The 24,420-nt window shown below is 38.4% G+C and overlaps 4 protein-coding genes across 6 annotated transcripts; 1 reads left to right on the top strand and 3 right to left on the bottom strand.

Annotated features, from left to right (window-relative positions):
• Positions 1-1,229: 1,229 nt before the first annotated feature.
• LOC137721237 (mitochondrial carrier protein MTM1-like) lies at positions 1,230-4,957 on the top strand. 3 transcript variants are annotated; one of them, XM_068460337.1, is made up of 10 exons: positions 1,230-1,632; positions 1,965-2,039; positions 2,207-2,332; positions 2,779-2,838; positions 2,961-3,131; positions 3,431-3,530; positions 3,689-3,780; positions 3,895-4,044; positions 4,220-4,278; positions 4,395-4,956. In XM_068460337.1, exons 1-10 carry the CDS (start codon positions 1,402-1,404, stop codon positions 4,528-4,530), a joined length of 1,200 nt encoding a protein of 399 aa, XP_068316438.1. In that variant the 5' UTR covers positions 1,230-1,401; the 3' UTR covers positions 4,531-4,956. The 3 variants fall into 3 exon arrangements, with proteins under 3 accessions (XP_068316438.1, XP_068316439.1, XP_068316440.1); XM_068460338.1 differs by having other exon boundaries at positions 4,206-4,278; positions 4,395-4,526; XM_068460339.1 differs by lacking the exon at positions 1,230-1,632 and having other exon boundaries at positions 2,763-2,838; positions 4,395-4,957.
• Positions 4,958-5,349: 392 nt separating this feature from the next.
• On the bottom strand, positions 5,350-7,778 carry LOC137721055 (putative transcription elongation factor SPT5 homolog 1). Its single transcript, XM_068460177.1, has one exon. The coding sequence runs from the start codon at positions 7,532-7,534 to the stop codon at positions 5,525-5,527; it is 2,010 nt and encodes a 669-aa protein (XP_068316278.1). The 5' UTR covers positions 7,535-7,778; the 3' UTR covers positions 5,350-5,524.
• A 2,257-nt stretch (positions 7,779-10,035) lies between these two features.
• On the bottom strand, positions 10,036-10,894 carry LOC137719401 (arabinogalactan protein 16-like). The gene is made up of 2 exons (XM_068458441.1): positions 10,582-10,894; positions 10,036-10,337 (listed from the first exon to the last, which is right to left on the bottom strand). The coding sequence occupies exons 1-2, from the start codon at positions 10,760-10,762 to the stop codon at positions 10,231-10,233; spliced, it is 288 nt and encodes a 95-aa protein (XP_068314542.1). The 5' UTR covers positions 10,763-10,894; the 3' UTR covers positions 10,036-10,230.
• An 8,583-nt stretch (positions 10,895-19,477) lies between these two features.
• Positions 19,478-23,810, bottom strand: LOC137720234 (tubulin gamma-1 chain). The gene is made up of 12 exons (XM_068459274.1): positions 23,604-23,810; positions 22,819-23,019; positions 22,599-22,710; positions 21,819-22,219; positions 21,541-21,594; positions 21,355-21,459; positions 20,973-21,047; positions 20,830-20,874; positions 20,554-20,682; positions 20,190-20,294; positions 20,030-20,107; positions 19,478-19,842 (listed from the first exon to the last, which is right to left on the bottom strand). Exons 1-11 carry the CDS (start codon positions 23,730-23,732, stop codon positions 20,039-20,041), a joined length of 1,425 nt encoding a protein of 474 aa, XP_068315375.1. The 5' UTR covers positions 23,733-23,810; the 3' UTR covers positions 19,478-19,842; positions 20,030-20,038.
• Between the last annotated feature and the right edge of the window lie 610 nt (positions 23,811-24,420).

Here is a 24,420-nt window from a genome sequence, read left to right as displayed (position 1 = left end):
TTATGCAGGATGGCATATATGTATATATATCAATGCTGCTTAAAGTTGAGCAATAATATAAAGCTCAGCAATATGAGAAATATGAAGCGGGTCCATATCAAATCAGAAAATACCTAGCACTTGAAAAATATCGCATTCAGATAGCATGCTTATTAGCCGAGGTAAAACAGAAATGCCCACTAGAGATTTTCCCTTAGGAGGTTGAGCTAGCAGCTAGCTAAAAGAACAAAATATGGACCCTGTTCTTTTAATCTCTATCTACCTTTACAATCGATGAACACTTGCCACGTTAGCCATCAAATTAACATTTAACATTTATCTTTTGACATCTTCATTGAAGATGCTCTAATAGGAGAGTTTCTCCGGTACAAATGCAAATACACCAATGTCAATGGTGTTTGGGGTCCGAAAGAAGTACTTAAACTCCCTAATTTTCTTTATTCCATTTTCAGGACTCTTAACTCTTTAGAAAGATTCATAACAGGAAGCATAAAAGACTTGTAAAGTAAATATACGTACCAGAAGTTAGGATGACTAGGGAAAAGTGGATGGGGAAGATAGAAAGAGGTTTACACACAGAGACAAATGGAGAAGATGGACTTGTTAGGGTTTTGATTTTTGATAATTAAGGACATGTTTGGTTAATTAGCTGGGTTCTTAATAAGGATAGTTTAGGTACTATCAGTCCGATGCACTTTTGTTCAAAACATGGCCTGTTGATTGGAGATGGGTTATTAGACAGTTGTAGCTATTTTTTTTTTCATTTTTGGACCCTTAGCTATTCTTATTGGAGATGCTTTATTTTTTTTGGTTGGAGATGAATTTGTGCATAAAAAAGTGGTCAAAGGTACGAATCAATGCCCAAAATCAACTAAGTTGACTGTAGATAGCATGAATTGAGTAAACATTATCCTTAGAGAAAATGGAAATACTTTAGAGAGAGGGTTTCCAATAATAATGGAACTAAAGAAACACAATTACGTTACGAACATTTATCATTTAACGGTCAAATATAAAATTAAAAAGGGATAATATCATACTTGACTATTAAATAGTTAATCAATTACATTAAAATTTGAGCACGAGTGACATCAATTATTCAATACTTGAAGACGAAAGAGTGAATATGCCCTCGGTTTTAACCCAAATACAATAAGTCCTAAAAGCCCACTCAAATTTCTCCCATTGGAATCCACATCCACAGGCACAGCACAGCAGCCCCAATTTGTTTGGCGCCCTCTGCTCCACGCCACGAATTATACGTCGTAGTATCGAACACATACGCAATGACGCACTCTCTCGCGTCCTCCCCATGAAAATTTCAGTCTTTCTCTTCCATATATTAAATCAATCTCCAGACTTTCTGCAGGACAGACCGGCAAAGACCAGGAGGAGGAGGAAATGGTGGGTTCAAGGCACGGCCTGCCCTCGTGGATGACCACGGTGGCCGCCAGCAGAGTTGATTTCGAAGGAAACGTGGATACCATGTTCAGAGAAGCCAAAGAGCAGCAGAAACTGTTCCATTCGATGCGTGTTTCCGACGCCAATTTGGGTTTTGGCGAGCGGGCTTTATCCGCCGCCGGCGCCGCATTCGTCTCTGCGATTCTCGTTAACCCTCTTGACGTTGCCAAGGTTCTGCTGTTTCTCTTCCTTTTTTTGGATTCATTGTATTTAAATTTGTCCATTTCTTCATCTTTTGGACAATTTGTCCCATTTTCCATATGCTGTGATTGAGATTCTGTATTCTTCTTAGAACCCTTATGAAAAAAAATCATATATTTTTGCTGTTGTGAATTAGTAAAAGGGAACTTTATTGGTTTAGAAATTACCCTTTTGAACCGATTGGTGTTTGCCTGAAAATTTTAGTCATTTGTGAAGGTTCATGTTTAGAAAGCTCTCTAACCTTGAGGTTTGTGTTATGGCAATTGATTGGTGTTATGCATTGTTTGTTGCATTGCCTTCAGACAAGGTTGCAAGCACAGGCTGCTGGAGTTCCTTATCAGGGGCTATGTGATGTGGCTTGCACAGAATCAAACGCGGTATGTACACAACTGGTTTTCGATTACTTAGTTTACTACTCTTTTATTGAGTTCATCTTCAATTCTTAATTGCTTTCATTAAGCTTGAATCATATCTAGCTGGTTTCATGTACGGATATTTCCTTGTACTGAAGCACCTTACATTTTGGCTTTGGGATCGTCTGTAGATGCTTTCAGATTTGAGATCTTCCATGCCACGCACAAGCTCAATACTTGGATCCAAGACTGTCTGCCCTCCAGAGTGTAACCAGTATAAAGGAACACTGGATGTGCTGTACAAAGTCATACGCCAGGTTAGTGGGTGCATACATTTATGTTTATATAGTATATTCATCTCCCAAAAAGGGGCGACTTATCTTCCTTTGTGTTTGTAGTTCAATCTATCCTTAAATAACCTTTGCAGTCAAATAGAGTGCTCCTGTCATATTGTGATGTAAAGTGTCGACCTTAAATATTTGTTTCATAGGTTAAACCAGGCATATGTTTTTTTAATTAACCTTATAATAAAAGCTACTCACTTTCTCTCTCATTAATTGCGGACAGATTGGAAGTATTGTATACAGTCATAGATAGAGAGTATCTGGGTAAATTTCATGTTAAGACACTTTTCGTTGCCTTGTCCATGTGCCTAATGTATCGCCATTAAGGGACTATCTGTTTATTTAGGTCATCGTCTTTGAGTTTGTAGGCAAACTTTTTAATAATATTAGAGGGGTTTCACAGGAATAAATTGGTGCAGGAAGGATTTTGGAGACTCTGGAGAGGTACTACTGCAAGCTTAGCATTGGCCATGCCAACTGTAAGTCTCCTCTTTCCAATGATTACCTCTTTTATCTAAATGGTTCCTTGCAGCGTTAGATCCCATGCACTTTATTCTGGAAGTAATGTTGCTAGTACTTACTTTTTCTATTTGTCAATCAGGTGGGGATCTACATGCCTTGTTATGACATTTTCCGCAATTGGATGGAAGATTTCACAACTACGAATGCTCCAAGTTTGACACCATATGTGCCATTAGTTGCAGGGTCAATAGCACGATCCTTAGCTTGCGTTTCTTGTTACCCTGTTGAACTGGCAAGGACGCGCATGCAGGTATCTTTTATGTAGATTTGATGCCCTAGTTTATCTTTTATGCAGGCCTCAAATTATAACAATTGTTATTGAGAATCTGCGGCATAAAAATACAATTAGCATCAGACAAGAAGATGACTAACTATATATTTTGCTTAAATACCAGATCATGTTTTCCAAATCCTTGATAAACTGTCATTCATGTATTGACTAATTATCTTGATGATTATGTAAGGAGAACTACTCTATGTGGATGATAACGTTTGTCTTTTCTTTTCTCCCAAAATTGAAATTTCTCATTCTCCCTTCTTTAAATGTAGGCATTCAGGGAAACTCAAGCCGGTGTGAAGCCTCCAGGAGTTTGGGGGACGCTGAATAGGGTCATTGACCCTGTCAAGAACAAAACCCCCCTTCAAAACTGTATGTGAACTCCCTACTTCTAGTTTTGATTTATTCTCTACCGTTCCATCTGTCATAAGTAATTGGATTTGCAGCTGATTTCGCTGAGAATAGTTATAAGGTCACCTTTTAGTTAAAATAGATTATTGATGGCCTTCATTTTTTTCTTTCTGTAACAGTTCAAAACTATCGCCTCTTGTGGACTGGCCTTGGGGCTCAACTTACCCGTGATGTTCCTTTTTCTGCAATCTGTTGGTCAACCCTTGAACCAGTGAGTCACTTATTTCAAGAACATTCAAAACCTACCTTCTGATTTTCTTTTACGCCTTGCACCAGCAGGTGTATACAACTTGATTCAACTTATTCATTTGCCCCTTCTGTGCAGATCAGGCGAAGAATTCTTGGTCTGGTGGGTGATGAACCCAGCGCAGCCAGTGTCCTTGGGGCAAATTTCTCTGCAGGATTTGTTGCAGGAAGCCTCGCAGCTGCTGCTACATGTCCACTTGATGTGGCCAAAACTCGACGACAAATAGAGGTTATTTTTCTAAAATAAGCTTCACCGTGATTTTGTTTCCTTTCCTTTCTTGTCATTGTACTGAAAGAAACAGTGAAGCAATCCCAAATGTGCTATCGAACTTATTCACAAGATTCAAACGCACCCAAAATTAAAAAGATGAACTGTTTGAATTTTAACAGTTGTCTTTTTGCAGAAGGATCCTGCAAGAGCATTGATGATGACAACAAGAAAAACGTTGCTTGAAATTTGGAGGTATATGAGACTTCTAACCGCAATATAAGCCATCAATCACATGATTTCAGTTCCCTAAATTAATGTTCATTTTTCTTTTAACCAACCGTGGCCTCGTGCTTTTTTGTGTTTAATAGGGACGGAAGGATGAAGGGGTTGTTCATGGGAGTTGTTCCCCGTGTTGGGCGTGCCGGCCCTTCTGTTGGCATAGTCATCTCCTCATATGAAGTCGTCAAGTATTTTTTATATTACAGACATCTGACACCTCAATGATCAAAACTGACACATTCATGGATTGTACTTGCGCGTTCGTTGGTTTCGGGATTCTGGTATACTTGTACAAAGCTTACCTGCCGTTTAATCATAGGCGGAGCTGCCTTGAAGGAGCGAAATCACTTGATTATGTGATTTCATCTGTGCAATGTTATTGTCATGGTGGTGGGAAAGGTCAAAAGCGACAGAAGATAGCAGCAATTTTTGGGGAATAAGAGATCCTCTCTTCATTGTTCCTCTTGATTTTTTTTTTTTTTTTTCACAAGAAATTTGAAACTCTCTATTTGATTGCAGCATAACTGTGCTCATATTTTCTTCGTTGAAACAAAAATTAGCAAATACCTACCGATGTTCTTTTCATACTTTTAAGTTTGGGTTGAAAGTTCGAAATCTATATTTTTTTATTTTTTTATTCAACCTCGATGGCAATGGAGGCAGGCAAACATATAATTCCAAATACTTGTCGCAAACAGCAGTCTTTATTTACTCAATGATTTTTTTTGGAATTTTTTTACAATGTTATATAAACTTATAAATCATTTTAAAATTTTAAGTGATTTTTGTTATATACTAATTTTCCAAAATTAACCTAGAATAAGTTGTACATGACTTGTGTTCAGAATTATTTCAGTCATTTCAACACCTCACTTCTCCTAATAAGTTGCCTTCGACAAAAATAAATCGGGGTTTCTATAAAATACATAAAAGGATTGATTTGGTATACGATGATATGAGGGTTTTCTGTTCGGAAAAGGATAACGACTTGCACTCACTTCTCTGTGTTTTGAAATGAAAACGACTCGACTCAAAATAGTCACCGGAACCCTCCAATTTATAATAAAGTTGGATGATATTTAAAATTTATTCCCTTAATACAAATATTAAAGTTTTGACATTAGCAAAATGCCAAACTAATACTCAAAGTCTCAAGGGGCTTCACAAAAAACATAAAAACTAATACTCAAACGTAACTAGAAATCTTAAAAGCTGAAAATCAGAAGAGCATTGGAGTCTTCATGCCATCATGGATGGGAGTTGCTCTGGGGTCTCTCATCGGAGACGTCATATACGAATGAAGCGGAGTTGCATTAGGATCTCTCATCGGAGTAGTCATGAACGAATGGAGCGGAGTTGCTCTGAAATCTCTCATCGGAGTCTCAGCCCCTCTCATGCCATTGCCATAGCGATACAGTGTTCCAACCGCGGCAAAGTTGTCAGAATGAGAAACACAACTTCGACGATCAACTGTTACAATCTTCATTTGGGACTCTAATTCAACCAGCAGATTTTGTCCTTTGACCTCTACAACACGACCGCGGTAGCCCTTATAAACACCCTGCCGAATTTTCACCCTAGTCCCTGCATCCAAACCATTAGCATCAGGCCCTCTTCTTCCACCTCCAGAAAACTTGCTCGGAGTTCTGTAATGGCCAAATCTTGAGAAACTAGAAACACCATTAGCATCATCACCAGTAGCACCAGAACTCTCCACAACATCGTCAGCGAACACGCAAACATGTTTCTTGGTTTTATCAGTTATAATGGTGACCAGCCCATGCTGCTGATCAACCTTCACAACCATGCCAGCAGCACCTTTCTGACTACCGGATGTAACCTTCACATGATTCCCAATTTTAAAGTACTTGCAAAGATTGTTCTTGTTTATCACAAGAGTTTCTGGAAGGCCTTTCATGTCGGGTCGCATATGAACATTCCCTTCCTCAACCTTCTCAACCCTCCCCGCCAAATTTATCAGATCTCCCTTCACCACCACAACTGCATCACCCTTCATAAACTCTCCTTTATTTCGGTTCGAAAACATATCATCGCCACGATCGGCATTCTCATTCCCTGGAGGGTTTCTAAATTTTTCAAGTTCATCCAAAGTAGGATTTACATTATGCCAGCTGATCGAACTCATTGCCACGGTCTTATACAAGAACCCATCTTTAAACTTCATGTCACCAATCTTATCAAAGTATTCACCCGTCGCCCGATCTCTTGTCTCCTTTACCTGAATCCCCAGTACTCTTTCAGCTTCATCAACGTTCATCAACCGCGCAGGAGGAGGAACAAATCTCTTCTTTTGTAGGCCTAGTCCCTCCAATTTACTCGCAAGTTCTGGAAAATCAATCCTTGGAATCAATTTCACAGTAACCCTCCTCCTCACATCATCCACATCCACAACCCTGCCAAGGTCCCCTTCATACGTCTTTACCCTCTTCATCCTCACCCAACTATCCACTGAAACATCAACGGAGGGTTTTCTGTCCATAGAAACGACACCTACCATCTCCTTAATAGGAACAAGAACAATTTTCTGGGCAGCAAACACATAGCGCATGCCTTTGCAAGCTTCTCTCACATGGGCTTCTTTTTCTGCCTCAACATATATGTAGTTTTTCAGATTATCAGAAGCAATTGCAGACCTGATCATATAAGATGGATTTGATTTTTGATTGATGCACTTCTGCGCCAAGCAGAGAGCAACCTCTCTCTCGTGCCCGATCGCGCATTTGACCATCCACAATTTCGGGTCACTTACGCAAGGCAACCGAGCTTGCTGCCCAATTTCATCATCATCATCACCATCATCAAACTGAATTTGGTGAGAATCAAAATGCCCCTGAACTCTTCTCTCTAATTCTTCAATATCTTCCTCCGACTCCAATTCCTCCGGGAACAACGGCCGACCTTGTTTCGCCCTTCTAACGTCGTCATCGTCTTCTCCATCACTCGGGTTTGGATCGTCGCCAGGTTGGGCTATGAAGCCCTCGTCCTCGGGCTCAGATTCATAGTCTTCCTCTTCGCTATCGACCTCGGCTTCAATATCCAAAAACTTCGATGCGAAATCTTCTCTGCGATCCGATCTCCTCCTTTTACTATCAGAGCCTCCTCCTTGTCGCTCCTCCTCCTTCTCTTCTCCGTCTTCGTCGTAAAAAAGGGCCTCTTCTGGATATTCTTCCTGTTCGTATAACGAGTTTTCTCTTCCGCGGCGCTTCATTGCCTTCGTCTAGGGTTTCGTACGTCTCGGCTCTTCGTAGGGTTTGTGTGATTTGGCTATTCCTCAAGAAACCCCACGCCTTATGCGTCGTATATATAGAGGCGCGAGGGTACAGGGTACCTTATCGTAGACATCCGCTCCCTCTTCCTCTTCCTCTTCCTCTTCCATTGTTTGCTTCTCATCGCCGCCGTCGCCGCCTCTGTTCTACGCGCCATCGATTTCAGCAGGGTGCGGGAGAGTCTACGTGAATGTGATACCACCGAATGAGTTAGGGTTTCGCTAATTAAGCTTACTTGTACGTGCGAATTTTATGTTTTTGTTTGTGGGCCCCAAACGGTTGTAAGAATATGCTAAACAGGCTCTTTATTTAATTAGAGCCCAATAAATTTTTTTTCCCCCTCTTTATTCTCATTAGGCGGTTAATATACTAAGGACTTTTATGTTTTTTTGGCAAAAATAAAGTGATTCTTTATTCTTATTTGGCATCTTTCTTTTTTTTTTTTTTAACTTTTTATTGGATTCTAATAAGAAAAATTGTTAAGTTGTTTTTGTTGGAATATTGTTTTATTAAAATATCATAGGATAATGGAAGGATAGTTGGAATTTTGTTTTATTAAAATATCATAGGATAATAGAAGGATAGTGATATTCATACATCCTTATTAATTTTTTATTTTTAATCTTTTCTATTTAACTTGATCCAACGATCGAAAAAATGAAAGAGGTATGTGGAAAATAAAAATTGGTGGGTGGATAGAACTACCCTAATGTAAGTGTTGATCGTTGGACCACAATGAGGGATAAAAATGATGCCTTCATGTCCCCCGTATCTAATTCGGTTAGAACTAGACCTAAAGTATCTTGAAGTAGCGTCTTCAAGGAGAAATTTTTTATTGTGACGGGAACATGAGTGGTACACCATATATTTTTATGTAAGTGGTGGGAACTTTTATTTTTTAAGTTATTAACTTTTTAACATACATATCCCACCATTTATATAGTGACACGTGATGTACCACCTCGTATGCCAATTACACTGAAAAATCTCTTGTCTGCAAGGAATATTTTGTTCTCCTAGCAGTTCATAAGTGTACGATTTGATCGTTTTTCGAAATGCGTCTGTATTGCTTTTTGGTGATTTCATTTTAGGAATAGGATCCTCTTTGTGGGGATCTGGATAATCAATCAATCGAGTTCGTTCATCGTACATCATGCGGTTAGAAATTATTTTGAATTTTGAATTTAAAATTGAATATAAATAATACTTAACGAAAACTGATTGCACGATTTACAATAAAATGACACGATTGATTGATCTCTTAATCCCCACAAAGAGGATGCGGAGAGGATCCTCGTCCTTTATTTTATAAGATTCGAAAAAAATACTTTATTCTTTTTCTTTTTTGTGTCCAGCAATTTATTTATTTTTGTTTCTTATTTATTTTCAATTAAAATTTTGTTTTGGCCAAGTGATTCTTTTTATTTATTTAATTTTTTTTTTGTTTTTTTGTGGCTCAATGAGACAAGCCAAATACTATGGTATTACAAGTATCTTTTAAATGAGCTCGAGCTTATGTTTGACGCGACTTCATAAACATTAAAAATAAATGAAATAAACATTAATATAACTATTTAACGAGTACGATCGAGCGACCCGTTGTGTCAAAGCCTTGAAGTTCACTTTCTGTTTTATACAGGGCATGCTTGTTGTTTTATACTGCAATGAATTCGACTATATCATGTTGTCGCCATTGGTAAGTTATGGTACATTCAAACACTTCCAGGTCGATCCCTTCTCATTTCTAAATTTTCTGTTATTTCTTCTATCTTTTTCAGATAAAGAAGAAGAAGAAGAGGATGAACCTGATCACAGAATTGCAGCGGTAAGGACTGCCTGCAATAACTGTGCTCTCGGAGTTGGAGGCTGGAAGGGGCTCGTCACTGCCACCGGCTTCTTTTTCACTCTTGCTCTGATAAATTTTATAGGTCAAGCATGGACCACCATTAACATCACCGATATTGTCTCAACTTAACCACCTATAACCTAGTTTGGTTTATTTCTTTATACATCATATTATTCTGCCTGTTTTTATAGCCTTGTTATTATTGCATACCGGAAATTGGTATCCTATTCATGTGATTAGAGCTATAAGATTTTGAAAAAGGGACGGTCGGAATGGACGCTCGTCAGCTAGTTCCCAGAGCATATATACTAGACAATGTCCCCATCTTATGTATTTGTTTCTCTTTCTGTACCTCAAGACTCAAGTTTATCAGATATTGACAAGGCTCAAGCGTATCACAACTACATGTTTCTTGTTGGGATCTAGATCCTCTTCTTGTATTTTCTCGACTTTTAATCTTAGTCGCGCATGAAAAACGTAAAGGTATGCGAGCAAGTAAACGAGAAGATGAGTTTGTAACACATTTCAGGTGTGTCGGGTCACATAACGTGTTTGCGTCCATGGGAACGTAGTAAGAGAAAGGAATGGAACAGAAACGAAGAAAGGAACAACAATTTGACAACAATTATACAACAGAAGCTAAATCAACCTCAAATATTACCGCTCATCAATTTCTCTAAATATGCACAAACAATCACAGAGTCAAATAAATCATAGAGGACAAAAGGAAAAAATCACCACCAATTTTTTCTCATATTTTTTTTTAACTAATTCACCTAAAAAGAATCCAACTCAAAAGAAATTGTAGGATGACGATGCGTCCAGAGGATGAATGAGATATGTCAGCACCAGAGCCACTAGCATCAGCACATATGCAATCCCTTGGTCTATTGAAGTTCCTGCCAAATTTACAACTAAAATTATAAAAAAATCACATTATTTTTAAAAAACTTAATCCTTAGTGCAATTTACCCCAAATAAAAAGCCCAATGCTCGTTGCTCAACCAAAAAAGGAAAACAAAACTGAAGTGCCAAAAAAAGAGAGAAAATTTTCGAAAACAAAAATCAACAAAAGGCATTCAGATCTAATTATAAACAAAGAAATATACAATGAGAATTAAGAAAACAAAAATTGGAAAATACCATCACTGGAAGGGCCAGGGGCAGGGGCGGCGGCGGGAGAAGGGGCGGAGGAAGGAGTTGCAGCAGCAGCGGAGGGCTTGGGCGTGGCAGCAGCAGATGGGGATAGAAGGGCGAACAAGACAATTGCAGAGACTAGAACAACTCTAAAAAATGCTTTAGAAAATCCAAAGCAAAGAGCCATTTTTCCTTCCCTATTAAAACTCTAAACAAAAAATAAATCTTAAAGCAAAGAATTTGAATGAAAAAAAAACAGACAAAAATGAGCAAAACTCAAAACTTAGAGAGAGAAAGAGAGAGAATGTGAGGGAGGAGAGAGAGAAGGAGAGAGTTTAGGGTTGTTATATAAAGGGTTGGGTTGAGAGTGGTGACCGGTGAGGAAAGGCCAGCGAGAGAAGAATAAGGCAGGCCTCCCTGTATCGTAATGGCCTTTTTCATTTATTTTTTATTATATTTTTTGCTTTTGTCCTTTTTACTGTCAATTTGGTGACGTGGCCATGTGTTTTTGGGTGGAAATTAATATTATTCAAACAAGTCTCGGATTCTACAATTCGGGCGGGGCCTACAACGGGATAAACGGCTATAATTGTGTGAGAGGTGAGGACTATGTGAGCTTGGAGTAATTTTTCGTGCGTGTTCGTCTCACTGTCTAATGATATTATTATTTTATTTATATTTTAAACATGGTGGAAGCGAGGCAAATAATATTGAATTTACGCTTCGAAGATCCGTATGGAAGGACATCTTTGTTCATGCGTTCTCTCTTCTGGAGAATGAAGAACTGAATAGATCATCTTACGAAAATGAAAATTATATTACCTGGAGAATCTGGTATTGACAATTGTCAATGAAAAGGAGTTTACATTATATTATTCGGAAAAGGATCCTTGTCGGATTTTTTTTCTGAAGATCTTATGATCGTAATCGTTCATCTTATATCGTATGGTCAGAAATCATTTTAAATTTAAAATTAAATATAAATAATACCTAACGAAAATTAACCGTATGATATACGATGAACGCTCACGATTACGGAATTCTCATGATCCCAGGAAAATGATCCGTTATTCTACGTGACAGTTGATTTGGTATTAAATAAATCAAGTGTGCAAATTATTAAATAATTTTTTTTTAATGATTATTTTTCCTTTTAAGCTGGTGATTAGTGTTTCTGTCAACAACGGACCAATCAATGGTTGGTAGTAGAACAGCTTTTAGCTTTGTTTTCATTATGTTATTGACGAATTATATTGTTTTATCTATCATCTCTATGCAATTGGATGGTATTCAAATTCAAAATTCAAATAATTTCTCTGGTTAATTTCGAGAGAAAGAGAGAGGTGAGACCAGCTAAGATCATGTTACTATTTAAGAGTTGTCAAGATTCTAAAAGACAGTAGGCGTTAGTCAGACCACGAACTGGAGACTAGCGTCTAGGCAGGGCCTAGGTGGACGTCTAGGTGAATTTAAGTAAATCTATTATATTTTATATAAATACGTGTTTGTTTATACTTAATATATATATATATATATATATATATATATATATTTATTTATTTATTTTGATGATAAACTACAAAATAGAATGACATATATATTATGAAGTACTGGAACATAATGAAAACATTGGGAACAAGCTTATAAGGTGTGTTGTTCATTTAAGTATTCAACAAGTCTCTTACAATCTATTAAAAAAATAAAATTCAAAATGAAAGTTATCTATTTTCTGTCTAAGTAAGTGCCTAGGTGGGTGCCTAGGCGGGCACCTCAGCAGGTTTATGCACTCTTTCTTAATTTTCAAACGCCTAGGCATTAATTAAGACAGTCACTAGCCGCCTAGCGCCTATGCAGGGATTTTTAGGTTAAGTAGTAGTCGGGGTCGGGTATGAGCCTAGCGCCTAGGCGGGACCCGTGTATTTTTTAGTTTTTGTTATTAAATTTATATAACATATAAATAAGTGTCTACTGATACCTTTAAAAAAAATACTTATATTATGAAACATAAAAATTATAAAGTATTACAATTTGTTGAAAACATGGATATCTTGAATGGATATTGGTAGAGTGGAACACACATAGTCGTAGAGAGAATTTGAGTTTCCTTTTTATGTCTGAGAGAGTGAGTCATGACCTTGAGTCATTGAATAAAAACCTAAACAGTCACTTAGCCCGCCTAGTCCCGCTTAACCCCTCCTAGGCATGCTTAGACGTCCTACCCGATATTTTAAAGGCTTAAGAATTAATCATGATGGTTGCCAGTTGCCTAGCAACTAGGTGACCGCCTTTTAGAACAATGCTCAAAATATATACATGTCACATCCCGGCCCGGGCGGGACCACTTCCCGGGCCCGCTCCACCACCGTAGCACGATATTGTCCGCTTTGGGCTTACCATTCCCTCACAGTTTTGTTTTTGGGAACTCACGAGCAACTTCCCAGTGGGTCACCCATCATGGGATTGCTCAAGCCAGTGAGCTCCCAAAAGGCCTCGTGCTAGGTAGGGATGAGAATATACATTTAAGGATCACTCCCTTGGGCGATGTGGGATGTCACAATCCACCCCCCTTAGGGGCCCGACGTCCTCGTCAGCACACAAGCGACCAGGGTTAAGCTCTGATACCAAATTGTCACATCTCGGCCCGGGCGGGACCACTTCCCGGGCCCGCTCCACCACCGTAGTACGATATTGTCCGCTTTGGGCTTACCATTCCCTCACGGTTTTGTTTTTGGGAACTCACGAGCAACTTCCCAGTGGGTCACCCATCATGGGATTGCTCAAGCCCCCTTCTCGCTTAACTTCGGAGTTCCTACGGAACCCGAAGCCAGTGAGCTCCCAAAAGGCCTCGTGCTAGGTAGGGATGAGAATATACATTTAAGGATCACTCCCCTGGGCGATGTGGGATGTCACAATCCACCCCCCTTAGGGGCCCGACGTCCTCGTCGGCACACACGCGACCAGGGTTAAGCTCTGATACCAAATTGTCACATCTCGGCCCGGGCGGGACCACTTCCCGGGCCCGCTCCACCACCGTAGTACGATATTGTCCGCTTTGGGCTTACCATTCCCTCACGGTTTTGTTTTTGGGAACTCACGAGCAACTTCCCAGTGGGTTACCCATCATGGGATTGCTCAAGCCCCCTTCTCGCTTAACTTCGGAGTTCCTACGGAACCCGAAGCCAGTGAGCTCCCAAAAGGCCTCGTGCTAGGTAGGGATGAGAATATACATTTAAGGATCACTCCCCTGGGCGATGTGGGATGTCACAATCCACCCCCCTTAGGGGCCCGACGTCCTCGTCGGCACACACGCGACCAGGGTTAAGCTCTGATACCAAATTGTCACATCTCGGCCCGGGCGGGACCATTTCCCGGGCCCGCTCCATCACCGTAGCACGATATTGTCCGCTTTGGGCTTACCATTCCCTCACAGTTTTGTTTTTGGGAACTCACGAGCAACTTCCCAGTGGGTCACCCATCATGGGATTGCTCAAGCCCCCTTCTCACTTAACTTCGGAGTTCCTACGGAACCCGAAGCCAGTGAGCTCCCAAAAGGCCTCGTGCTAGGTAGGGATGTGAATATACATTTAAGGATCACTCCCCTGGACGATGTGGGATGTCACAATACAAATATAAGAAGAAGAAAAAACACTTAAGTGGAGTGCAAAATGATTTTTTTTGGTGTGTCAATAATGCCAGCCTAATATTTTTTTTTCTTTTTTGGAGTTATCATTGGCATTCTATAAAGTCATTATGCACTCTAAATACATATGACTATAAAAAAGTGCAAAATAACTTTTTACAAAGTTTCAATAACGCCCCCCTAATATTTTAACAACACCGTATTTTTCTTTTTGAATTCTTATATAGCGAGACTTAAATTTATAATTTATTTTACGGTGGTACTATCTACACACCCATTTTTACTTTCCATACCCTTTTTATCTGTCATTTTATTTTCTTCAACTAACTCGATCCGATGGTCAAAACTGAGAAGAATGTGTATAAATTATAATGATCCTTTGAGCGATCAAACAAGGCTTGGCGTTGAGGTCAGCAGGAGGTCTTCAAATTTTTATCTTGAGAATGGTTTACTCCAAATTACATCATCGTTACTCGAGCCCTACATAAATATCGTTTTCTTTAGGGCATTTTTTGGAAGACGCTGAATCTTTATTGCATGTGAGCACTGTAGCTTCTTTTTACCCCTGTCCGCCGCCAAGCCAGTAATATGGCTCAACCCCTTAGAGGCAAATTTTCCACCTACTTTTCACAATTTCACAATTATTTTAACATTCAACATTTCCATAATGCATATCATAATATAACCTCAATTCAAGATTAATCCGAGACTTAATCAAGTGCTCATCTTCAAAGCTATAACATGAATACAATATTTTAACATTTTCCTACTATCATTCAATTCAATTCATTGTAATTCACATTATATACTTTCCATATAAATTCCTCATTATTCATAGAACTTATGAAATAATGCAATATCAAGGAAATTCATAATTCACATCCACAAATTCAATAATTTCTCACATTGTAGGGTATGATCATTTGCCCTAAAACCATTTGTAACGCCCCACCCCGAAATATTTATTTAGGAAAATAATATCGGTGATAGGCCCAAACTAAACTCTTGTTTATTTAAACTACCATTAATCACCATTCTTTACTTCGATTTCTTAATCCCTCACAAAAACTTTAAACAACATTCATTTACCAAAAATAAGGTGAAACCTCAAATTAGTCACCAAATTTCTTTCCTTTTTCAATTTCTCAACAAAAGCTTATCTCGACCATTTAAGGCTACATCTAATACTGTTAGACTGCCTACATACCCTTGAGTGGGATCAAGCCTTTCGTAGTTCATCTTTCCACTTTATAACTCATTTCTGAAAACATTCAAGTGATTAACAATCACTAACTAGGTTCAAACAAAGGAATCGCACCAAATGCATATCAAATATGGATTCATAATATCGAAATTAGCTTAAAAAGATGACATCGGCTCACTAGCCACATGCTGCCACAGGTGGCGGTTGGCTATCTCCAAAAATCACCAAATTTTACAAAAATGTAGATCTCAATGAGTGGAGCAAATTTTATACCTATGACTAAGGCCAATTTGGCTTGGAAAAGCTCCAATTTTCCTCTAACCCCCCAAAAACCCTAGAATTTGGCAACTTCGATCCGTCACCTCTGATGCTCCGCCACCCCCAAACTTGTTTGGGCTTTATTCTTGAGGTAAGGGGGAGCCTATTGGTGGTGGTGGTTGGATGTACTACTTTCAGAAATGGTGGATCGCCTTCGTGGAACCATCCCACCCATCGATGCGGTTTTTCCTGTACCCAAGCCAATTCCATCAATTTTTGGATGAAATTAGTAGAAGGAAGAATAGGAAATGTTTTCCAAGTGGTGAGAGGCTTCAAATCGCCGGAGATTGATCGGGAAACCGCCGGAATTCATGGCCTCCGCTGGTCAAGTCGCACGAGTCAAGAGACCTAGTTCCCCCCCTCATTTTCTCTTTCTTTCCTTTCCCTCATTTTCTCTCCCTATGATTGGTCCCTCTCCTTTTCTCCCCCTCTCCTTTTCTCCCCTTTTGATTGGTCCACCCCCCCTCATTTTCTCTCATTTCCTCTCCATCACAGCCACACAAGTGGCACATCCTTTACAAAAATATCCCTGACTTTCAACATTAATAACTTCTTCGTTATAATTTTGTTTCACGAACGGTTTAGGCCTACGCGTTCGTGAGATCGAGTTCTATTTAAACATATAAATTGTGACCTCGAAGTGTCTACGGATTTTAGAGTATTAATTTCCAAACATCAAACTTCGTAACTCGTTTAATTTAAAACTCAATTCAAATAAATTAATATAAATTTTCGAAAAATAATATAAAATCTCAATAATACCAATACGTAAATTATAATAATATCCGGTAACAAAATTTAAAATTCCTCAATTAAATTTTTCATAACCATAAATCTATTTATTTTCGATTTTTTTCACATATTCATATATTTAAATTTTCAGGGTATTACAAAGGTCACTTGGTGGGTCAAATGGGTGGTCATCCAATGGGTCAGATGATCTATGGTCATCCAATAGATGTAGCGATGGGCAAAATATCCATGAGTTTGGGTAACCGCGGTTACCCACCTATTTAAAGTTCACGGTTACGGTTATGGGTAACCGTTTAGACGAACAAACGATTATGTGTTACATCCCACATCGTCCAGGAGAGTGATCCTTATATGTATATTCTCATCTCTACCTAGCACGAGGCCTTTTGGGAGCTCACTGGCTTCGGGTTCCGTAGGAACTTCGAAGTTAAGCGAGAAGGGGGCTAGAGCAATCCCATGATAGGTGACCCACTGGGAAGTTGCTCGTGAGTTCCCAAAAACAAAACCGTGAAGGAATGGTAAGCCCAAAGCGGACAATATCGTGCTATGGTGGTGGAGCGGGCCCAGGAAGTGATCCGTCCCGGGCCGGGATATAACAATATGGTATCAGAGCCTAACCCTGGCCGCGTGTGTGCCGACGAGGACGTCGGGCCCCTAAGGGGGGTGGATTGTTACATCTCACATCGCCCATGGGAGTTATCCTTATATGTATATTCCCATCTCTACCTAGCACGAAGCCTTTTGGGAGCTCACTGGCTTCGGATTCCGTAGGAACTCCGAAATTAAGCGAGAAGATGGCTAGAGCAATCCCATGATGGGTGACCCACTTGGAAGTTGCTCGTGAGTTCCCAAAAACAAAACCGTGAGGGAATGGTAAGCCCAAAACGGACAATATCGTGCTACGGTGGTGGAGCGGGCCTCGGAAGTGATCCGCCTCGGGCCGGGATATGACATTATAGGCATAACCGTTTATCCGTGAAATTTAAATGGACGGTTATGGGTATTACCCTCAGTTATAACAAGTATCCATCAGTTATGGGTATTACCCGTGGTTATAACGGGTATCCATCTACCCATTTAATTTAATATATGTAAAATTAAACATCCTAAATTTTCAATCTCTCTGAGTCTCAAACGCCCCGTCCCCCTCTCATCTCTTCTTCTTCTTCGCTGCCCTCTCTCTCATCTCCGCCGCTCATCTATTAAATTAACAAATTTCCGTAATTAATCCTTTACAAACATTGACATGCGAGAAGTTGTGTATATAAATATTCTTGCTATAATTAGCTCCTCCAAAGTGATTAACGGCCGCCCAACCTTCAATCTGTCTCCCAGGGAAAAAGATAATTATGACTTCAGGTATGTTTCTTTTGTGCTGGCTTTAGTTCTTTTATGTTTTTCTTCTTTTCTTACGTTTGCATCTGTTGAAGATACAAAATAGCTAGGGTTCTGCATATATATATATACATACATATATATATATATATATATATATATATATATATATATTGGGGGATTAGGATCAATTACTTATTGCATAAAACTATGTTTAGAAACGGGGACATGTCTCCTTCTTCGCTATTATAATTAAAGACTTGCTTGGTTGTAGCAGAAAAGTATCGCTCGTAAACTATTATTTCAATTATTGGAATTGTATGATAACTTAAATTATTAAAATAGGAAAATGCATATTAAAATGTACCTATAACTATGTTTAATTGTCAAAATACGAAAATTATGACAAATTTTTCTTTTGTAATTTTTAAATTGTTAAAAAAAAAATGTAGACGGGTAAAAAAATGGGTAAGAGGGTAAAAAAAGATAAACAGATTCAAAAACGGGTAAACGGTTATGATTAAATGGGTACACGGTTATGAATATGGTTAACCGTTTATAAACAGTTATAGGTATGGGTATAACCGTTTATCAATTACCCAACGGATAAACTGTTATACGGGTATGAACATAAAATGTTATGGATAAATAACCACGGTTACCCGTCCACTATAACCATTGCCCATCCCTAAATAGATGATAGATTTGATCACCCTCAAATCCTACAACAACGACAACATTTTAGTTCTATGTTCGATGATGATAACCCTAATGGTTGTAGCATCGTGTGAAAAACATTTTATGTTTGCTCTTCGAGTATGTTTGTCTTCTGGGCCGAAACCTATAGTTTTAATAATGATTTTACTTTTGATCTTGAGGAGTCTTGCCTTTCTAGGGCTAATGCTGAGTTTCCTAGTATTGCTTATGTTAGTTGGTATTGGTAATAATAATTTATTTTCTTGTTTTTTAGTACGTCAACGGCACAATATGTGTTATCTTTATGTTGATTTAAGTAATAATCCTTACAATCTGACCTAATAAAATACATCAAAATTTTATAAAGGAAAAAAAAAAAAAAAAAACACAAAAACATCATCATCTCACAAAGTTTAACCTTCTAGAAAACTAGTTAATTGTAGGGAGTTTTAACGAAAAATCTACGATACTGTTCACTTTAACGAAAAACCACATTTTTACACTAAAAAGTCAATATTGGTACTATTCATTTTATCCTTTATTTTGTCGTTATCATTAAAACTAAAAATTTTCAAACCCTTTTCATTAATTTTCCTTTAATTGTAAGGGTTTTTATCAGAAGTTGTCCTTTATGTTTTGTCAACTCATTAGTATGGTCATTTATGTTTCAAACTCATGAGTTTGATTTTTACGTTTCAAAACTCATCAATGCAAACTTGTATCAATTATTCTACTCATCAATGTGTCCTTGACATCCAACTTCGTAAGAAAACTGTCAGTTTGCTTGCATTCTTCAGACACCCGTCTTTTTTACTGTTACGGCTGATGTGGGTTTTGACTTTTTTGACATTTGTCATTTTCAAACCATAAATGACTATTTGTGATAAAAATTTCGAATCGTAATTAACCCAAGACTCACAACTGAAGCGTATACACTATGATGTATCTCTCTTATCACGTAACTCAATCACTCAAATCACCAAATAAGACCGACAAACTAGTAATCATGTACGATCAGTAATATGACAAATTTTCTCCACTTGGAAGGGTACATAGAATGGTAAATGGAGCTACACTCACCAAACAGTGCTTTCGGCTTGATAACGGTAGAAAATCATGGGGGAGATGAATCTAGTGATACAGCTTCAAATTGGTGACCTGGATTTCCAACATTTCCGGGTACGCCAAGCAAAACGAAACACCCACAAAAAATAATACATTATAATCTTATAAACCAATTCACTCCGAACACAAAACGTAATTCATATTCCACAATGCTCCCCTCCAAATGTAGCTTAACTTGCGACATTCAGTTTCAATCCTGTGTAATCAGACGAAGAAAAGCGAACATTAAAGGCAGCTTTTAGTTCATTTGAAAGGAAAGTAAAAGACAGATATGTGGTGAATAAATGAGAGACTCGAAACTCAATAATCGGAAAGATCACACGTGATAGTGTTCTCAAATCATCAGATGAATTTAGTCGCAGGAGATGTTAGTTGTAGCTTACCTGATTTGTTCATACTGCCAATTTTGGGTCGACTGTTCCTGATGCATTACCTTCTCCTGTAAGAACTTGGTCTGGATCCTGGAAGAAGAAAATCATTTGGGGGTTAAATTAAAAAATAAAAAGCAAATGCGAGGTAAAGTTTGTAAATCCTGATAATTACCTCCATTCCCCATTTGATGTAATCCGGGGACTCACAGGCCTTATATTCATCAACCAAACTCTCCAATATTTCTCTTGATTCGTCAAACTCCGAAAGGTCATTCTCCTGTCCATGTTTCATGTCATAGTTATATCAGACACAAAATTACGGACATCTATAAAGTGGGAACACCAGAAAAGGTTTTCCATTCATCACCGATGATGCCAACAAATTAAAAAAAAAAATGAAGGCAAAAACACGAAAGGCATGCTTCTTTGCTAATTAGTTAACTACATGGAGTATGCACATGACAATATTGCTGAAGCAGATCAATATGCAAACCGTATCTGAAGTAATAATGACAGTTGCTGGGCTGGCAACTTACAGCAAACATTGGGAACTTCCGATAGTTGTCAAGAAAGGCTTGCTTCTTCCGTAACAATGAGTACTGGCTCAAACACTTACTGAAGAGGTGGCGAATACTAGTATGGCTGGCCAGCATAAGACCACTGACCTAAAAAGAAGAAACATACAAAGAACCATTATCAAAATTAGGTCATACTTTAAATAAAAACATATGAGTCCAAATCCAAAATTGTCGATCAGATCAACATAAAAATCAGACAATGGAGAGAAGCTATGATAAGAATTAGATCCCCACCCTATGGGCAGTCTGCACATATGGAGATTTTCTAGACAAAGCAACCTACACAGAAAAGAAGAAAGTGAAAGATTAAATATCCAGACAGTTCTGAAATAATTGGATTCATCTCATATTTACTTTATTTTACTGCATAAAAACACCTGAATGCTTGCGGGTCCCCATTCAATAAAGTTAACAAGCTTTCTTTCACGTATCCTCTGCAAACTTTCATGAACCTGATTACAGAGAAAAAGGAACAAATAAACCACTTTGAAAACAAAAGAAAACATTAGAGGAGGGACCAATGTGTTGAACATCCAATACTCAGAAAGAATTCATTTCCAAAAAAATCCAAGACAACACTACAGTATTAAGAGAATAGGCCAAAACTAAGCAGATATATAGGATAATCATTTTACAACAATTCCATTTCAACTTTCTGAATGTAAAATATGATAATGATATAAGTATTGCTTATTTTCATCAATATAGAACTGTAAGATTGCCCTTCATGTTGCTCTATTAATATAGCTATTTAACAACCTGAGTAGGGTCCACTTCTCCTTGGATGATGTTTAATATTGAAATGTATTTTGCTTGACTGGCTTCTTTTGTTCGAGCATACGAGGAAACCATGATATTTTTCGTCTGCAAAATGAGACCAATGTCAGAGAATTGTTACTTCTGCTTTTTTGGAAAAGAAAAACAAAGGAAAGACAACATTCTAACCTGCAGAAGTCTTCTCATAACATCAAGTACGGTGGTTTTGCGAATCACATTAGCCTGTGAAGAGGAGATATCCTTCTAGTTTAGAAGCATAAAATGAAAATTTAAAGTTCGTGACAGCATGAGATGCCAGATCATCTCCCACGTTTCTCTCTATCAATTCCCCCTCTATTTAGAAACTTGCCCAAGCATGTGCCCCAACATACATAAGTTCTTGGATGTATCTATAAATACACACAAAGACATATATGTAGGAAAAACTAGCTGGTGCGATTGATTACCTGGCGCTCAACTGTGAGCGGTGTATATCCTGTCATTAGAAAATGGCATCTTGGTGTTGGAATTAACGATGCAAGCAGACCAACCAAGTCATTGTTCATGTACCCTGGATATCTCAGAGTGGTTGTACTGGCAGACATTACAGTAGAAACCAAAGAATTTGTTTGGGCAAAGGTGGGATTTGTTAGATGAAGGCGCTCAACAGCAATTCTGTTCAATGCAGTGTTGTCAAGGACCACAACACAGTCTGCATTAAGCGTTAGTCGCTTAAGCGTCAAAAGTGAGTTATACGGCTGGACCACCACATCACTTGTTTCCATCTGGTTAGGAAAGACACTGTATGTCTGCACCAGTTTTTTGCTGTATCTATCATTCAATGTCTCCAACAGATAGGAACCCATACCTGCATCGTATATTTTAGTGGAATAAAGAATTGCCCAAGAAGTAAAGTACTTAAGCAGTCGCGAATAAGAAAACCATAGCATTATACTGCAAAGTACACCAGAGTCATTGAAGCAAGATGTTGCCCCAATGGACATGGAGATACTGAGGGTAGCAACTAATTACATTAATAGTTCTTCACACTCCTAAGTGAAGGGGATGCTATGTATCGCCAGCCTAAATTTTATATCTTGTTTGAAAAAGGCAGGACAATCAAATGTTATAATTAATATAATTGACCCAGCAATGCTCTAAGTAGGAACCAATTTGGGAAAAAGTGTTAATTAAACCATGAAACGAAAAAAAACATCGGGTACGATATAAAAAAAATGCAAAGAAACCTGAGCCTGTTCCTCCAGCAATTGAATGGCATAGAACAAATCCTTCAAGACTATCACTCCCATCCGCTTCTCTATCAATCATGTCCATTATAGCCTCTTCAACACCCTTCCCCTGATCAGTATTCACAACAATTTCAGTGCATTTATATGCAATTGAAGCATAAAGCTTCGTTACCATGAAATTACATTACAGGAACTCAAAAGTAACTTCCACACAAACCTGATCGTATCCACTGGCCCAATTATTTCCTGCACCGCCACCATGATCTGAAACAAAGATGTTTTCATGATTGTAGAGATTTCGATATTCGCTGTTTTGAATCCCATTAATCACTCTGGGCTCCAGATCGATCAACAAAGCTCGTGGTATATAATGCTGATCATCAGCTTGGTAGAAAAACACATCTTTCCGGTCGCCTCCCTGTTGCATTTCAAATTTTCAAAATATAATCACAGACATCTTTATCAAGAGCAAGACTTTTCTGACTAGCGGTTGATAAGGTTGCTATAGTGCCTACTGCCTATACCATCACAATTCACATAGCCAATGCATAATTCCTCATTGCTACCCAAATTGACAAGAAGACCATTAATTTCCCACCAATTCTTAATCTACATTATCGAAGTGATCGAAATCAATGACTTAGTCAGGACAATATACCGTCACCATATAATCTCTATTAAACTGAAATTCTTCATAGTGATTCTTCATTCATTTTACGGTACCTCTGAAAACATTATTTACGCCCTAATTGAGTTTCAATTGTCCTAAACAATTAGAAACTTGATTTTTTTCCCTCCACCATAATTTTCTCAGCAATTCCTTGAGAGCTTGCACACATTCAAACCCACACAATTAAGGCGAAATTAAACAAATTCTCAACTCAAAATTCCATTTCTTTCTTTGCCAGGGCAGTATTTTCTCGGAAACCAAACAAGCAGTTAAGACGCAGAGAGGAAAAGAGAGTAGAGAGTCAGAAAGTGAGTGGGAGTGGGAGGAGGGACCTGAGTGGCAAAGTCCTCGAGAATGCCTTCCTTGCTGATTCCGTGCTCGAGGCAGAGCTGCTTCCAGAACTCCATTCCGATCTGGTTCCCGCATTGTCCCACCTGCAACGTGATGATCTCTCGAGGCATTTTCCCTCACTTTCTCGGAAAAACTAGGGTTTCTCAAGTGAGTGTTATCAACTGATCGCTACTTCAAGGTCCAACGCGCCTTTTGTTGCTAATTCATTTTTAATTTTATTTTGTTGCAGGTAGCAAGTTTTTTGGTCAACTGAAATTCCCAAAATAACCTGTACAACAGCCCAAAGTTTTTATTTACTTTTATTTATATATTCAAAAATCGTAATTGACGAAATTTGAACTTTATGACTTCTAACTTATATTATTGGTTAAAAATAATTGTCTTCTCGGCTGGAAGGTTATTTTTGAAAGAGACTCTAGTTTGGTGCTCACGGCAATGAAGGATCAAGGGGAAGATTGCTCATCCTTGGGTCTTGTAATAAACGATGTTAGTTTCTTCCTCAGAGGGATGGCTTACTTGAGGTTTACCCATATGCAGCGGGAGGGTAATTCTACAGCTCACCGCCTTGCTCGTATGGGTATTGGGAGTTCTCAAGAGTTTATGTGGTTTGAGGAGCCTTCGAATTTACTCCAAGATGTTTCAGTTAAGGAAGGAATGTAATTTCTTTATTGTTTAGCTGAGGATAGGTTACATTGTTGTGTGGGACACTCTTTTTCCCTTCAATCGGGTTGAAATTCCCAACAAAATTTTTATCAAGGTCCAATATGCACACTATTTATAGGTTGTATGTAGCGACGC

The sequence above is a fragment of the Pyrus communis genome, chromosome 16 (assembly GCF_963583255.1).
Source record: "Pyrus communis chromosome 16, drPyrComm1.1, whole genome shotgun sequence".
Classification (NCBI taxonomy): Eukaryota; Viridiplantae; Streptophyta; class Magnoliopsida; order Rosales; family Rosaceae; genus Pyrus; species Pyrus communis.
This window is presented reverse-complemented; position numbering and strand designations above follow the sequence as displayed.

What these genes read in the sequence shown, in the direction of transcription:
- LOC137720234 (XM_068459274.1), bottom strand. Translation starts at nt 23,732, where the DNA reads ATGCCTCGAGAGATCATCACGTTGCAGGTGGGACAATGCGGGAACCAG. An exon ending in GGGGACCCGCAAGCATTCAG is followed by an intron (nt 20,875 to 20,972) that starts GTGTTTTTATGC and finishes TTTTCTGTGTAG; the next exon opens with GTTGCTTTGTCTAGAAAATC. An exon ending in ACATCAAATGGGGAATGGAG is followed by an intron (nt 20,108 to 20,189) that starts GTAATTATCAGG and finishes TTCTTCTTCCAG; the next exon opens with GATCCAGACCAAGTTCTTAC.
- LOC137721237 (XM_068460337.1), top strand. Translation starts at nt 1,402, where the DNA reads ATGGTGGGTTCAAGGCACGGCCTGCCCTCGTGGATGACCACGGTGGCC. An exon ending in TGGCAAGGACGCGCATGCAG is followed by an intron (nt 3,132 to 3,430) that starts GTATCTTTTATG and finishes CTTTAAATGTAG; the next exon opens with GCATTCAGGGAAACTCAAGC. An exon ending in ACGTTGCTTGAAATTTGGAG is followed by an intron (nt 4,279 to 4,394) that starts GTATATGAGACT and finishes TGTGTTTAATAG; the next exon opens with GGACGGAAGGATGAAGGGGT.
- LOC137721055 (XM_068460177.1), bottom strand. Translation starts at nt 7,534, where the DNA reads ATGAAGCGCCGCGGAAGAGAAAACTCGTTATACGAACAGGAAGAATAT.
- LOC137719401 (XM_068458441.1), bottom strand. Translation starts at nt 10,762, where the DNA reads ATGGCTCTTTGCTTTGGATTTTCTAAAGCATTTTTTAGAGTTGTTCTA. An exon ending in CCCTGGCCCTTCCAGTGATG is followed by an intron (nt 10,338 to 10,581) that starts GTATTTTCCAAT and finishes TAAATTTGGCAG; the next exon opens with GAACTTCAATAGACCAAGGG.